The sequence below is a fragment of the Phoenix dactylifera genome, chromosome 9 (assembly GCF_051530095.1).
Source record: "Phoenix dactylifera cultivar Ajwa chromosome 9, Ajwa_hap1_PhDact_Kaust_v1.1, whole genome shotgun sequence".
NCBI lineage: Eukaryota > Viridiplantae > Streptophyta > Magnoliopsida > Arecales > Arecaceae > Phoenix > Phoenix dactylifera.
In genome coordinates this window covers 6,396,034-6,412,579 of record NC_143198.1, presented here as the reverse complement: position 1 = coordinate 6,412,579, position 16,546 = coordinate 6,396,034, and the positions used below count along the sequence as shown (strand labels likewise).

Sequence of the window (16,546 nt, the reverse complement as noted above, 5' to 3'; positions counted from 1 at the left end):
GGAGAAAGAGAGCACCCTTATCACAAAACTATAGAGAGCTCGAGAATTCTTTAAATGCAACCATACACCTAGCCAATCCAATCATCTCGGAACCTCATCTACCTTAGAGAGTTGAAAAAAAAGTCCCACTGAACTCGGTCATAGGCTCTTTCCATATCCAAGTTTATATCTATGAGACTGCATCAGATGGAGCCATGGAGGCCTTGATGAGGTCGCTCATGATCTCTTAAGCAAGAAGAATATTGTCTGAAATGCTTCTAACATCAGTAATTTCAACATCAGTTGCATCCTATTGACAATGATATTTGCCATAATTTTATAGAGTGGTGCACAAGTTAAATAGGTCCAAAATGAGATGACTCTACCTCATCTAACCTCTCAGGTAGAGGAGTACCATGAAGGTCTTACCATAATTTTATATCTACATCCTCTGTAACTTCTCCATTCCTGTCCCTTAGCAAGCAGATGGAATTTGTGTGCCTTTTTTATCATTGTGGATCTGTGCAAGAATTTATTATTGATATCCCCATAATGCAACCAATCAACCTTGGATTTTTGCCATCAAGAGATCTCTTGTTTACGAAGTAGAGGGTGGTTATGTGAAAAACTAGCCCTTAGGATGTTTAAATTAGCATCCCAAAGCCCCCTTTTGATTAAAATCCTTCTGCTGGAGGTGAACTATAATTCCATCACCTTGGCCTGCGCTTCATGAGCACAAGTTTCCACTTTACACGGTACATGGCACATCACACCATACCAGGATATTCCACACACCTCGTGCAATATCCCAAGATCGAGAACAAAAGAGCCAAATTTTTTTAAAGTGAAAATTAAAAGAAATAATAGTATCAACAAGAAGAAGCAATGATCTGAACAGAGGCAGGATAAGTAACGCACCTGGTAGTTTAAAAAATATTAAATCCAACCTTGAATAAAATGCTCCATCAATACATTCCCATACCATTGCCTAACCTGACCCCTTGTTGCACCATGTGAAATGGATTCCAGTAAAGCCCAAGTCAAAAAAGAAGTATTAGAGGAGACAAACTCCTTGAATTCTCTGATGCCAATCTTCTCTGTAAAGGGTTTATTACCCCTATTTCTCCTTCTAACCATCACCATAGCTGAAATCATCCACCACCAGAGCAAGGATATATACCCAATTGTGGAAGATTCTTGCCACAGGGTCAGCCTAAGCAAATACTCCATGTCAAGCAACCATAGATCCTCATTTGCTTCAGAGATAATAGCAAAAGTCTGTGGGCCGCAGATATTAAACACGTCAACAATTGCAGAGTCCCTTTTCCATGTTGTATAATAATGCCACCCAACAAGCCTCAAGATTCAATGGCATGGAAGCAACAACTCAGTGGCAATCGACGACAGATGAGGTTCAGACTCCTCTTTGCCAATCTGGTTTCAGAAAATGCAAAGAGGTTTAGGTCATCTACATGGAAAATAGACAAAATGAAAGAGGGATTGCTCAACTGAATACAAACATATATATGTATATACATATATTGTGTGTAATGACACTATATCTCGTTGAAAATCATGGAGTACATGGAAAGAAATGTTGATGCCAATTGATCCTTTAAAAATTTTGGAGATGTTTGTTGAGATTAATGAAAATCATGCATGGATAATATTTGTCCAAAATGTTGGTGAAGCTGTTGCCTTCTTGCCTTGGTTTCTAACAGTCATAGGAATGTGGCCATTTCTGAAGTTACTACACTTTTATGACACTCACAGTCAAATCAATTGAATGAATTTTATTAAGTCTTCGTATTGTAGGTGTCATTTATATGTCTATAAACTTTTTTCTTTTGAATATGTCTGCTCCAAATATGGTTTTCTTTGAAACTGTTTCCCTCATCTTCAACTTTTTCTAATGAAATGAATGCTTTTTTTTTTTGTTAACAATGAAATGAATGTTTTTGAATCATAAATATATGCGAGCAGTCCAAGCCTTTTTGTTTAGGAGTTGGATTGAAAATTACCCATTGTGAATGTAATCCGCCAGACTTCTCATGAACATACTAATTTTTTTAATATCCTTTAATATGGCTGAAGTTTTACATTCAATCACCTTAAACATTGATCCACTTCAGAAAGATAGGAATAAAACAAACTAGAAAGAATATAATTTTTTGTTGTTCTTGCATTGTTCTTTCATGATTCTTTCATTATAAACACTGATGAGATATATTAGGAAATAGTGACCAATATACTCATATCATATTAGTTGATATATTGAAAAGTTTTGCGGCATATGTTGCGAGATAATAAAGACTAAGATTACTAGTTATGTCATATGATTAGAGAGTGCCGGATATTTATATAAAGATGGCATGTTGAGCCTCACCCTGTAACTTTGACAGGAATGGTTACACTCAACGGGTGGCCAGGATCTCTCCGTCGCCGGCATCCAACATCAGATGGTGATCAAATCACGTCCGTTCATAGCAGAAAAGAAGGCGCTCTCCCTCGAATCCTCTAAACCCTAGATCTCTAAATACCCACGACGCAAAGACCGTGCCTCCCTCCCCAGAACTCGAAGCCGCTCGTCCGCGAAGTGAGTCGGAGCCGGGGTCTGAGAGCTCGAGACTGTTGAGACGATGAGGGCGAAGGTAAGAAAATCGCTTTGGTTTCTATTCAGATCGTGGCCTTTGCGTTTATTTTTCCTTTTTCTTTTTTGATTGTAATCGATTAGAATTTCCGATCGTGGAGCTTAACTATTGGGATTTAATCTACTATTGTGGAGGAATTGGGGATTTGGTATGGACTTTATTGATGATTTACGCGTGATCTAGTGGTGGCAATGTGATAGTTTAGGTTATGGAACTTTCGATCAATTTAGTTTCTTCATATGTTTCTGTTTTCTTCGAAGCAAGAGGAGTCGTGCGTGATTGGAAACGTGGGTTAGGGTTTTGATTCATTGATCTTCTGGGAGTTCGCCTTGAATTTTGATGCCAATAACGAGATTCATGTGTTTTTGTTATACAATGGTTTGCATTCCATAATACTTGATAGGTGGGGATATCGTGTCGTTATTCTTTTAATTTTCCTCTACCTGTTATTTCTCTAAACGATGCTTTATTTCAATATCCTGTGTTTTTTTGTTTTTGAAGCTTGAACCTGTTTTTTTTTTTTCAAACAAATTGCTATAGCACGGAATTTGTCGAATTTATGTTTATTGCATGGTTGCAACTCGAATAGATGGTAAGTCCGTTGCATAGAATTTTATCTTTATTTTTTGTTGGACATGTGTTGCTTGTAGGTTTATAGCTGGAGACAGAAAATGGTATACAAATGTAGGTATGAATGTGCTGCAGAGAGAATAGGGGAAATTGTAGAGTAAATATTATTTTAATGTAAACATTTGAATGGGAACAGTCGAATCTCAAGGATTCACCGAGTATGATGTGAGTACAACAGTCTTGAGTTGTTTGCTAGAATGATTTCAAGTTTGCGATTATATAGTTAAGCAAGAATCATCAAAGAGAAAGAAACTAAGTTGCATGAAGTTTGGTTACAATTTAAGGCATGGTGGGGAGCAAATAACACAGTGGCAATGAATCTATTCTTAAGGAGAATGGGCTGAGAAGAAAAAAGTATATTGGAACTATGGCTTATGATGACATAAATTGTAGCTTTAGATCTGAACTGATTAGAGAAAATACAAATTGATGAAGTGTGGGGGAAGAAAAATAGATGTGGAGTAAATCTGGTGCATTATTGGAAAAGGATATATGGTTAGGAGAGATGATATTTATGAATATTTTCAAATTAGAATGGTAAATTTTGAGATGACATTTTGAGAGATGCAATGACTTTGGGGCATATGTGAGAGCAATGTTAGATGATTATATTAGAGACTTTTCTGAAGTGATATAGCAATAAACTTAGAGGAAACACACTTAGGTCTGGTGCATATGAATATTGATTAATAAATTAGAGGAATCATTGAAACCTTACTGAAAGGTAAGCATCAAAATTGGATTATTGATTAACTTGTGGAGGTCAGCATGTTGAGATTTAGGCCCCGTTTGGAGGAGCTGTTAGAAGTAGAAGCTTTTGAAAGTAGAGCTTTCTAAAGTAAAGCTTTTATAAAAAGTTCTTTGCTGTTTGGTAACTACATTTCTAAAATGTTGTGCCACTTTAACACGTGTTTGGTAAACAAACTGAGAAAGTACTTTTAGTATGACAAAATGACCATAAAAGATATTGCATTAGTATTATACAACATAGCATAACAAAATATAATATGTATTAATACATAAATATATGATATAGTATAATATTATTGTAATGTAATATAATATTGCATACTATAATATAATAATTTAATATAATATTAAATTATTTAACATAACATATCAATGTATTATGATATAATGTAATATAATATTATGTTTATAGTATAATACAATAATAAAGATATAAAATATTATAATTATTAGCATAAATTAAATTTTCATAATATAATAAATTTTCTAGCTACGTGATAAAATTAGTTAAACAATTATTAAAGAGATATTTTGTGTAATTGTTATATTTTATCACGGATATTTTGGTCAAAAAAACAGCTTTCTGACCGAGCCTAAAAGTGACTTTTTGGAAAACTCCAAAATGGAGCTTCTTCCAAAAAGCTAAAACAGCTTTCCGAATTTTTTACCAAACACCCCTATTTCATCTAAAAGTGCTTTGGAGGCCTGAAAAGTGCTTTTTGGCCTTCCAAAAGCTTTTCCAAACGGGGCCTTAGAACGGAAAAAAGGATGCCAGAGATTGAAGCAAAATGGTTTTGTTTGGTGACTCAATGAGAAAATGATGGATATTCAAAATAACACAGATTATCATGGAAGCTGTCTGTTAATGTGCATCATATAAATAGTCAAGGGAATGGTATATTAACTTTCAGGGTGAACGTTAACTGTCTATGACAATTGATGTGGCTTTATGATGGTACAATATGGAGTCTATTTTCTTCTTTAGGCAACAGAAAGAATTTTGAGTAACATGGAGGATCTCAGTTTGATGTTTTATCATGCTTGAACGTATGTTAAGGTAGTGCTAGTGTTAATTTTGGAGACACCAAGGAAGATGTATGTACTACCACCCAAGAGAAAAGAGAAGGCATGTGGGTGCATGGATTGTATCAAAGCTGTTTGTTCCTGAGCATTGATGAGTGTTTCAATGACTTGGATTTCACTTCTGATGGGATCAGTGCTAGGGGTTTTATCAAGTAATTCTTTGTTTATGCTTTCTTACTCTGTATTTAATACTGTCATTATGTAAGAAATGCTATTATATATGCTATTTACAGATGATATATTGTTAGATATTGAGCTCAGAATTCAGTGATTGATGAAACTTTTGGTGGATAATGTGGCCTGATAAATAATTATAGTGCAAGCATTTAAAATGCAACTATTGTAGTGGAACACAACTTTGTTTATAATCAACTGCTAAAGATACTGTAGGATCTGTTTTTGCTGTTGTTTATCTGTTTTCTAGTATAATGTCAAAATAAACTCAGACATGTCCGAGAAATTTAGGAAACTGATTGTTGAAAAGTTTCGGTGGCCTTTTAATATAGGTGAATCATTATGTGACGGTTATGTTATTCAAAATATAGATAAAGAATCTTATGGAATTTGTGGGGTATTCTTTAATGCAATTAGTATGAAATTTGAGGGGCAGCTGGCATATTGGTAGTTTTTCTGTCTGTTCCATCTGTTATTTGTTGTTTCTAAGAATCCTTTGTTACTGCAGCTCTGTTTTCATTTCTATTATTTCTTGACAGCAGCTTATGTCTCATCAAATCATTCATAAAACTTAATCTTGATTTGTCTGCTTTGTTCAGTGGAAGAAGAAGCGCATGAGGAGGCTCAAGAGGAAGCGCCGAAAGATGAGGCAGAGATCGAAGTAGATGGGCAAATGCAAGGGCGATCTCTATGGATCCACCTCTCTTCATTGGATGTGCTATTGGGAGCATGTTCGTGTGGGGATGTTGTTCCTGGGGAAAAAGCCTTGTCATTTGTCTTTCCAAGTGCTTGTTTTGAAGCTTTGGGTGGTAGCGCATCTGATTTGTCTAGCAAGAGAACTTGTATTTGGTTTTTAACTTATCTAGAGGCTTGAGTAAGATACCTTTATGTTTGGAGCTAATACTATAATTAAGATGCGAATATTTAGTGCAGGTCCATTGTTACCTATATTACATCAGCAGTGGTAAGCATTGTTATATGCTGATTTGGAAGAGGTAAAAGGATTAAGAAAGAGTTCTTTGGTAGCCTTTGTGCTTGGAAGCTTTGGTAGCGTTGAGCAATTCAATGTACTGAGACAGAAAGATAGAGGTTTCAGAAGGTCAAAGCCAGTTCTGTTGAGAGCATGTTGATTTTAATATCCTAGCCATCAGACTAATCCAATCAGAACATCTGGAGAAAATTTATAATCCTTTCACTGAGTTCAAGTACTTGATATTTGGTCTTGCCAACTAAAATCAATTTTACTCAGGTTAAGGATTTTGTTACAGAAAACTTAGTCTGAGATGAGGCTGTATTTTGCATGGGGAATTCTCCGTGCCATGCTCTCTCTGAAGTCCATAAACGTTTTCAACTTTCTTTTTGTTTGCCTGTGACATCTTAACTTATTATTTTTTTCTTGATTTAAGCAGGTTTTCAGGAAAGTCACATGAAACAGAAAGCCCAGTCTAACCAACAATATTGTTAGCTTTAAAGCTGAGGTAGGATAACTACAAAATGAAAACTCAAACAAAGTTTGCTATACTGTATCGAATCAGACAATAGAGAATATATCGTGCTGTATAAACTTGGTACCGACATACGGTATGGAAAATATATGCTTGTACGTTGAACTGGTTCCATATTATACTGTAGTAACAGTAATAATGGCCCAGTCTAGCCAACAATATTGTTAGCTTTTAAAGCTGAGGTAGGATAACTATAAAATGAAAACTCAGAAACAGTTCACTATACCGTATCGAACCGAACAATACAGAACATATCATATTGTACGAACTTAGATATACAATATGAAAAATATATGCTTGTACGTTGAAGTGCCTCCATATCGTATTGTACTGACATAGTAATAGTGGCACCAATATGGGCAGTACATAGTAATAGTGGCACCAATATGGGCCTGGTATCGAAACAACGTACTTTGCTCATAAGACTGCTGCTAAATATTGATATGGAAAGGTCCTTGCGTATGGGGAAGAGAATGGCCTGAAGAAGTTCATATGAGCCTTGCTTCTTATGCATAGATACATCTCAAGTTGATTTGATAAAGGGAATAGGGGACTGAGGCAGAGTGGCAGTGACTCGGGTTTGGTGTTAACGTTCTTTTACAATCATACTTCTTAAGTACCCAGCTAGTCAAGGTCTTCTTAAGCAAAATTAAATTTGATAAGGTGTTGTTTCAACTGGGGGGTGCCTGTTTTTACACCCAGAAGCAGTTGCTGATTGCTGTGCTATAACAGAAATATATGTCACAGTACTGAATATAAGATACCTTGTACCCTTTTGTAATCTGGTCTTGCTGATAATAATCATCCAGGTAGAAGGCAACTCACCACCGGATCCGCACCCAACATAGAGGTGATGGATGAATTTATGACATCAAAGTAGGCATGCATACTTTAACAAGGAGGTGTTTTAAAGTGACAGTGATTTAGGGGCATTTAGTCAATTTGGTGAAGAGTAGATATTTCTTTCTTCTGCAAAAAAACAATACCAAAGAGCAGATAGTTAACTCAAAACTTTTACAAATCTTTCACAAATATAACTTCCCACAGGGGACAATACTTCTGTAGGTGGTTACTGCAAGGATAGGAAAAATGAAGAAGTAGACTGATTACCATGTCTCAAGATTCAATTTTGACCACTCACTTTTCACCATTTCCGAATTGTGGTATAGACAGAAAACAATGTGAAAGATTCAGGTGAGATTTGTTGGCCAAAATTTAGCTGGTGATACATGGTATCCTGTAATTTGCAGTTTTAGCATCTTATATTCCTGACAAGTGAATTGTATGGATAAAGCATAAAAGCTAATATTTTGGATGCATTGCACCAATGCACCTGTAATTTTAGATTCCACCTAATTTCATGAATACCCAGCATGGTGCATTGCTAGATGATCTGATGTGCATCAATGTGATAGTTCCTTTTGGTTTCATATCAAGTCTTCTGGTTTTTTTTTGGTAAGCCTAAGTCTTCTAGCTTTCTCATGAAGAATTTGTAGGGTTTTGGTGAGAATGACAAAGCAAAACTATATGGTACAAAGTAATCAAATCTTCTGAATTTGCATATGTAACAGACTGTGTTAATATTAGCTGCAAACCTTATCTGACCTGCTAAGGTTTCACCTCATTATCCATTGGTATGTGATAATCTTAAAGGCTGCTGGGCTAATTGTCTGGTGAATAAGCTTTGTCAGGGTCCTTAGAACTGGACAAGTGAAAGCAACCTATTGATTCTGTGAAATTTTGCTCTTCACGTCTACTCTCAAGTGCATTTTTTGTTTCCTTGAGACTCGAGAATTTTAAAAGTCAGTTCTAAAGCACCCACACCTCAATGATCCTTCTTACTTTGCTGCAAACTGACTAGTTTCAAACTTGAGGACAAGTTTCTTTTAATAGATGGAATGACTGTGCATCCTGAACTTCTCAAGTTAATCTCTTTGGTAGCTTGATGAAAGTAGGTTGTAGAAGGTAGTCACTGAACTTTCTTGGCCTTCAAACTTGACATGGAAAGGCAAACTGTCAATTGGGTTAAATGGAATTGTTTGGGACTTTTTTCAAGAAATATCCTGCTGATATTATTCTCATGTGCATCAATTCAACTTTGAGTTTCCAGCCTCTTGGGCCATTGTAAAGATCAAATATAAAGCACCTAGGTCTAATTTGAGATAGGATAGTAGGGACAACTTCACTACAGCCTACTACTTTCGCTGGTGGAAGCATAACAGCCATGACAACTGTTAAATTTGAGGAGGCCTTCCCTTCTGTAAATTAGAATGATGTAAGTATGCACCATGCATCATGGACTGGACAGGATCTATAGGGTATTTCTTTTGGTACCATGATGGGAGTAAGTTGGAAAACAAGCAATGTAAGTTTTCAGGCATCAGACAACTTGATATTTCTTCATGATCATTATTTATAGGTTCTGTGGTTTCACTAAATAGTGGGTGGTATGAGTATCAGTAAAATCACTGTTGGCATACATATTTAGATCTCTTGCAACTACAGGTGGAAAATATAAAGGGCTTAATGGTTAATGATTTGTAAGGTAAATCAGCTTTTAATTTTTTTTCCTTGACCACTATTATCATCTTAACTCTCTTCTTCTATCAATTTGCTGTCCTCTAACTTCATCTTCCTCAAGTATTAATATGCATGCCGTTCAGACTCCACCTTTTTCAATCAGGATTATTGGATCTACCCTTTGTGTTCTAGCTTTCTTTCATTAGTGACCTTTTAATGGAAAATACTTCTCCCATTTTATCAACGTAACAGCGTTCAGAGAAAGATTATAGTCAACTAGGTAGTTGGCATTTCACCACCTGATACGTATCCTAAATTTTTAGAGTTTGATAGCAAATCTGCTTCCTCAGAAACCTCAAGTTTCCACAGTATTTTCACACACCTTGTGCACTTGTAGAGTATTTTTGGTGACTGATTTAATGTTTAACAACAAAAGTTTTTGCGAACATAGTATTTGGTGTGTTGTAGTCCTGGGAAGAAAATGTCATGCAGCAAACTAGTTAGGCTCGCTTCTAATCTGAGTAGGACATTGTTATGAATCAACCGACCGCTTGCACTAATTACCGAAATGTAACTCTGGAACTTCCCTTGCTGATCACAATTCAAACAAAAGCAGCAGAAATATTGACCATGTACATTAACCACCTTCAGGTCATTGCACCATTACCAAAAAGTCTATGATTGCTGAGTACAATCTAACATCTTATCAGAACCTTTATTTGCTTGGCAACAGGTATGAAGCACATAATTCTCATATCTAGTTTTTGCAGGTGCTACATCAGCATCTGAATTTTTCCTGCCTCTGGGAAGAGGAATTATAAAGCAAAGGTGCAGACAATTTCCAATTTGATTGATAGATCTTCAATATCAATGTACATCTAGTGCAAGCCCATCTAAGGAACAGCTGAGAGTTATTCTTGCTAGGTTGGCTTGTCACTTTTAACCTATCATGCAATTTTGCATGAAAGCTGCTACAGTATTGACATGATTTCAAGTGCCTAACAATAGGATTATCAACATGAGCTTCTAAATAGATTAGCGAGTCGCTCCTACTAAAATCCTATAGCACTTGATGTCCACAATATAGCCAGTCAACAGATCATGCTTATGAAAGCGAGAAATTGACCAATGAATTGCTCATAGCATTTGCCGAAACAGTCCTCCCAAATTTAATAAACTTACAGCTATTTTGGTTATGTCAGGATGAAAGTACAATTCTGTCTCTGAAATGCGAAATCCTTGTGCTCATATTGCTTGACATGGAAACTGGGCAACTATAGGCATATAAAACCTGATTGATTTCCACAGAATGAGAGCATCATATAATCAAAATTGACACAAATGGTACATACTGATGTGGCACAGCTTGCAGTTTCCTGCAGATGATCAAGCACAGCATAAACCTATGATCGGGCTGTGGATCAGATCCAACAGCTCCTTGTAAATCACATCAATGGGTCGTGTGACCCACTAAGTCAAGGCAGGGGTGATTCACGTGGGAGACTGGATCCTCATCATAGGTGCTTTGAGTTGCTTAGCTGTTCACAGGAATCTATGAGATAACCCACTTTGTTCAATAATTGCACGAAAGTTCCACAGAGTTCTATGGTATCAATAAAACATAGATAGATCATCTAGTATTTTTGCACATTGCATGAGATTCAGCAAAGAAATGCAGTATTATATGAGACCCTCTGCAAATAAACAGGTAATTTTTCACAAAGGCACACAACATGAGGTGAGCATATACATCAAAATTGGTGTAGAATACATTGATCAGAGCATGGGCAAAGATAAGCTTATATCCTAAACTTCATAATAATGTTTAAAACTGTTTAATTGCAACTGCAGGACATCTGGACAGAAGTACATCTCATGCTAAAGACATGCATTTGCAGTGTCCAAATGTAAATTTTATTGACATCAAGAAGACATTATATATATAACTAAGTCAAACAATTCTAGTTCGCTAATTTTGTAGCCCACATCAGCCAAATACAGTGAAAAGAAATCAATCTTTTGAACTATGCAGATTCACTTAATATCACAGTAAATATAAGAAGTCGGATGACTGTCACTTGGAACAATGGTGAACTGAAACCACCCAGAATATCAGCAATCCATCCATCCTGCTTCTTATCTTCTTACTAGGCTAAACCCTTGCATCTTCCATGAGAAAGAGAAATGAGCAAAAAAACGTTCATAAACTCTTAATTCAGTTCACTTCAGGTGTGCCTTGTTTTTAAAAATAAAAAATCACCAGGTAGACAGAGAATTTATTGTGTGCACACACACACACACAAAGAGAGAGAGAGAGAGAGAGAGAGAGAGAGAGAGAGAGAGGATGACAGATTTTAAAAAGATTTTGAATTGGTTCTAGTGCTAAAATAAACTTGAAAAAATAAAAGATGCTAGTAATAGAGAGTTTGTCTAACTTGGCAATTAAAGTACTTTTACATGCTACAGCAGCAACTCAGTTTGTTCCTGATTATCAGAAGACTGTCTAGATAGATATGATGATTCAAAAAACAACCCAAAAATAGCTATACAATCAATGTTCTGCCAATGTTTGCAATATAATGCCAGAGCAGGCCAAGCTTTGACCAATCATAGGGTCATTGACTAACATTCTTGTCCCTTATCTGCAGCTGCAATTCTCAAATTTGCCAGAAGTTACTCCAAGTCATACTGCATGGTGATTCTCTCCATGGTATTCTGGCTCACGGCATGTTTAGAGTACAACTCTTTCAACACCTCTGCAGCCAAATCAATTTCATCCTCGTGAGCTATTCCTTCCACTAGAATTGTGTATGTTGTCTCGTTTGGTACATAACCCTTCTCAATCATTGTTTCATAAATATCCAAAGCAAGATCTGTCCGCTGAGCCTTGCACAATCCAAGTATAAGTGCATTATAATTGTCTATGTCTGGCTTGTTACCATATTGCTCCATCACCGAAAAAATCTCAATTGCCTCATCCAGCATTCCCTCCATACAGAGACCCCTAATCAAAGATGAATTAGTATATGCATCTGGAGTAAATCCATGCCTTGTCATCTCATTTAATAGTTGGAAAGCAGCTAAGGTGTTCCCTTTCTTACACAAGAATGAGATCACATTTTTATAGAACTCATGCATAGAAGAACTCTGCTTATTCCCCAAGCTTTGGATTATGGAGAAGGCCTCTTCCACCTTCCCTTCCCCACAAAGCACAGCTATTGCATTATAAGTCCCTTCACTAGGCGAACAACGCCGATGCATCATCGTATCAAGGCACTTGAGCACCATATCTAACTTCCCCTCTTTACAATACCGTGCAATTATCGGATTATAGCTTGCAGCGACAGGCTTCAACTGATTCCTCATCATCTCCTCCAAAATCTCAAGCGCTTGCTCTGTACGACCATGATAAGAAAGCGAACCTATCAATATATTATATGTAATAATACTCGGAGCACAGCCCCGATCCCCCATCTCAGCCAAAAGCCCCTCCACCTCCTCCCACTGCCCCTCATAACACAAGCTCCTCAACAAAATATTGTAGCTCACAACGTTGGGACTAAACCCTTTTGATGGCAACTTCCTGAAAAGCTGTTTCGCCTCTTCCAACCTACCCTCCTTGCAGTACCCAGTAAGCAATACATTGTAACTGACTAAATTAGGCCTCCCTCCCTTAGCAATGATCTCATCCAACAGCCTCACCGCCACATCAACCCCTCTTTCCTTGTAAGCGGCCTCTAGCAAGAACGAATAAGTGAACACATTCGGTATCAATCCTTTGTGCATCAATCTTTCCAGAAGCTGCAAACTTTGCTGCAAATTTCCATTGATGCAAAGCCCTCGGACCAGAGAATTGTAGATGATGGTGGTCGGCGGGCATCCGTACTCCTCCATTTTATCGACTAGCTGCATTGCGTACCCGACGTTCCCCCTCTTGCACAAATGATTGACCAAGAAATTATAGACAGATGAATTGGGGGTGCTCCCAGAAGTGAGCATCAATTCCATGACACGAACGGCCTTCCGAATCTTATTGGACTTGCAGAGATCATACAAGAGCTGAGCGGCTTGGCCGGTGTCGGGCTTGTGGCCCTTCCCCACCATGTACTCCAGGTAGAGGAAGGCATCATGGAGCCTGATCTCTCTGCTCCTGGACTCGTTCTTCCCATTCCTCCAGCTGGGGAGAGAAATGGCGGCATCTTTTGGGGAGATGGCGCTGTGGGTGGATGCTAAAACCCTGGCAAAACCCTTGCTGATGGAGGGAGTGTGGAGGGTTGGGGGGCAGGAGATTAAGCAAGGCTTGGTTCTGGTGGGCTCCGAGGTCTTCGAGCTTAGGAGGCGAGAGATGGGGTGAAGCAAGGCCGACATGGCCCTTTCTTGATACTCTTTGAAGGGGAAGTCTACAGGAAAAAAAAGGGAACTTTGCTGTAAGAAGAAAGATAGGGTTTTGGCCAATGTTTTAGAGGTTAATAGTGCAAAGATAGGGGGTTTTTTTTTTTCTCGAGGAATGAAGAGACTTTACTTGCATCGAGGAATCAAGAAAAGGTTGGGTTTTTATATGCATAGAGTGGAGGGAGGACCTTTTTTTCTGTGATATCGTTTGCTTTGATGCAGCAGGAGAAGGTGAGCAGCGGAGCACCACTCATCCGCGGCTACCTGTTCACCACCCAAATCTTTGTACCCTTGGATGTCCTCTTATCCGAGAAAGCCTTTCACACTGCTGCCTGATGCCCGGTCGGGTGCCACTTGGGAGTCCAAGCGGGACCCATGATGCCTGGTTCTCGGAAGGCATTTTAACAACGGTGGGAGGGAGAGATGTGCTCACGCAGCGCCCATGGACCAATTATGATAATTTTTGCCTCTTTAGGATAACTTTGGCCTGCTTGGGAGCCCAGTTGCTCGAGGTGCTTAGGACCTCGGCGGAACTGTCAGCAATAGTGCGAAACCGCCAATGATGGTTTTGGAGGAGGCGGATCAGAGATTGAGCAGGCGCTTTTCAGTCACACTGAGCATGGAATTATCGGTCCAACCATTCGCATTCGATGACTGCCTCGACCTTATTCTTGAGCTGGAGACACTCCTCAGTATCGTGGTCATGGTCCCGGTAGAAGCGGCGGTTCTTCTTCTTGTCCCTCTGGAACGTTGGAGCCTTTATCCGATGCAGAGGGCGTAGGTAGCCTTGGCCTTCGATCTCCATGAAGATCTGGATCCTCATGGCATTGAGAGAGGTGTACCTTTCGAACTTCTGAGGGGGCTCTTGAGTCGTCATGAGCCCCTTTCATGCCAAGGTGAAATACTCTTCGGCTCTCTTTGCTCCTCGCGCCCCCTCTTGCCCCCTCGAGGAGGTCTCCTGCCAGCAAACTCATGATGGAAGGCTATGGCTTCCTCCACGTTGGCATACTTGTCTGCTCGCACCAACATTTCGGCGAAGATGGTGGAGAAGCGCTTCTGCAAAGAGAAGAGGAGATGCGATGGTCGTAACCCGCTCTTGATTACCGACATTACGACCGACTGATCTAAGTCGCAGACTTTTAGTGTCGCCGCATTGAAGCGGCAACGTAGTCTCTGATGGTCTCTTTCTTCTTCTGCTTGATGTTGAGCAGCGCATCCCAACCATCACGCCGCCTTTGGCTAGAGATGCGGTGTGCCGCAAACGGGCAGGCATGTTGCTCGAAAGAGTGGACAGATTTGGGCCGAAGCCTTGAGAACTAGAACCAAGCCGCCCTCCAGAGGGTTGTAGGGAAGGCCTAGAAAAGGACGACAACGGTGGCTCCGTGCAATATCATGAGAACTTTGAAGCTCTCTAAGTGATTCAGAGGATCCAATGTGGCATCATACGGCTCTACTCGTGGCATTTTGAACCGAGGTAGGATCGATTCCTCCATGATCCACCTGGTGAAGGGGGGCTCTGAGAAAAAGTTGGGATTGTTGTTCGCCCTCAAAGCCTATCCCCCGAGGGCCTAAATTTGTCAGCCCATCTCCTTGATTCTCCTATCGAGGTTGGCAACCCGCTGGGGCAGGGGCTCTGCATGGTAAGGAGGCGAATGACTCGGAGAGGAAGAGCCTTGTTAGAATGGGGGCTTGGAGTGCATCATTTTCCATTCCGACCAGAATTGCTCCACTGAGTGCGTCGACTTTGGTGAGAACACTCCGAGTCTCGCCCTCGAGAACGGTGGCTAACTAGGCGCATGTGGTGCACTGACGACTAAGAATGGTGGCTGGGCTAACCAGATTCTAATCGGACTGGTTCCGGTCGTGCCACTTCCTGCTGTAGGCTCTGGATCGCCGTGGTCAGCACCTGCACTGGTTAAATGAGTAGGTTGAACTACTCATTGCCCACAGGCACGGCAGGTTGTTTTGGCAGAGCAAGTTCCATGCTCCGTAATGACCCTCGAGAGGTCAGAGCACGACGTTGCGAAGCATACGATGCACCGCGGACTCCTCGTGACCTCATGTTGGCAATTTCTTCTCTTTATTAGTATCGATGTAGCTGGGGGATGGGCCCTTTCTCTAGCCCCAATATGTTTGTCACTAAATTTTGGACTGGGGTTGGAGTGCAGCTTGGCTATTCCTGAAGTCGGCAAGAACTGAACCAACTGGCCAAGGTCTAAGGAAGCTAGTCTCCTCCGACTTGGCCTACAAGAAGCCCACTTGTTGGAGAGTTTCCGATAGGAGACCCTCCGTTGCCTTAATCAGAATATAGAGGCAACATATAAAAGAGATATTTTAATAGTGTGTAGCTCTCTATGAGTGATATTGTATGATATTGCATTATGTATCTGAGGTCCTCCAGATCGCCCCTTTATATAGAAAAATCAAACTTGTCATGACCTAGGTCGGCCTGCAATAGTGGTCATGTGGCGGCAAGTAGTACGGCCTCGGCATGAGCGGTGTACAGCATTGACCACGTGCCAAATGCAAACCTATCGCAACAGCCAGTCGCTATCACGACGGTTGATTGCCAGAACTGTCAATTTCTGTCAGCATGTGTCAATAGGCTCCTTGATCGGAAGCGAAGTTATTCACCTCGGTCAGTTGGCTCCTCGGCTGGAGCCGAAGTTACCTACCTTAGTTTGTACTGTGGTTGTCGAAGTCGGTATAATCCAAAATCGAGGTGTCTAATATTTTCTCCATCAGTATTCTTTATACTTACTAAGTGACAATTAGATGAAATGGTTCAGGTGGTTTTATTAGCTCTTAGGGCATGGTTCGGGGCAGTCCACAAGATCCGGCAAGATCAGGAAGGAAAGAGAG

At 39.6% G+C, this 16,546-nt stretch overlaps 1 protein-coding gene and 1 long non-coding RNA gene across 2 annotated transcripts; one reads left to right on the top strand and one right to left on the bottom strand.

Annotated features, from left to right (window-relative positions):
* The first annotated feature begins 2,489 nt into the window (after positions 1-2,489).
* On the top strand, positions 2,490-6,199 carry LOC103721348 (uncharacterized). The gene is made up of 2 exons (XR_606295.6): positions 2,490-2,630; positions 5,867-6,199. It is a non-coding gene; the product is annotated as an uncharacterized LOC103721348 (long non-coding RNA).
* Positions 6,200-11,701: 5,502 nt separating this feature from the next.
* On the bottom strand, positions 11,702-14,323 carry LOC103721349 (Pentatricopeptide repeat (PPR) superfamily protein). The gene has a single exon (XM_026810125.4). It carries the CDS (start codon positions 13,658-13,660, stop codon positions 11,966-11,968), a length of 1,695 nt encoding a protein of 564 aa, XP_026665926.4. The 5' UTR covers positions 13,661-14,323; the 3' UTR covers positions 11,702-11,965.
* Positions 14,324-16,546: the final 2,223 nt, after the last annotated feature.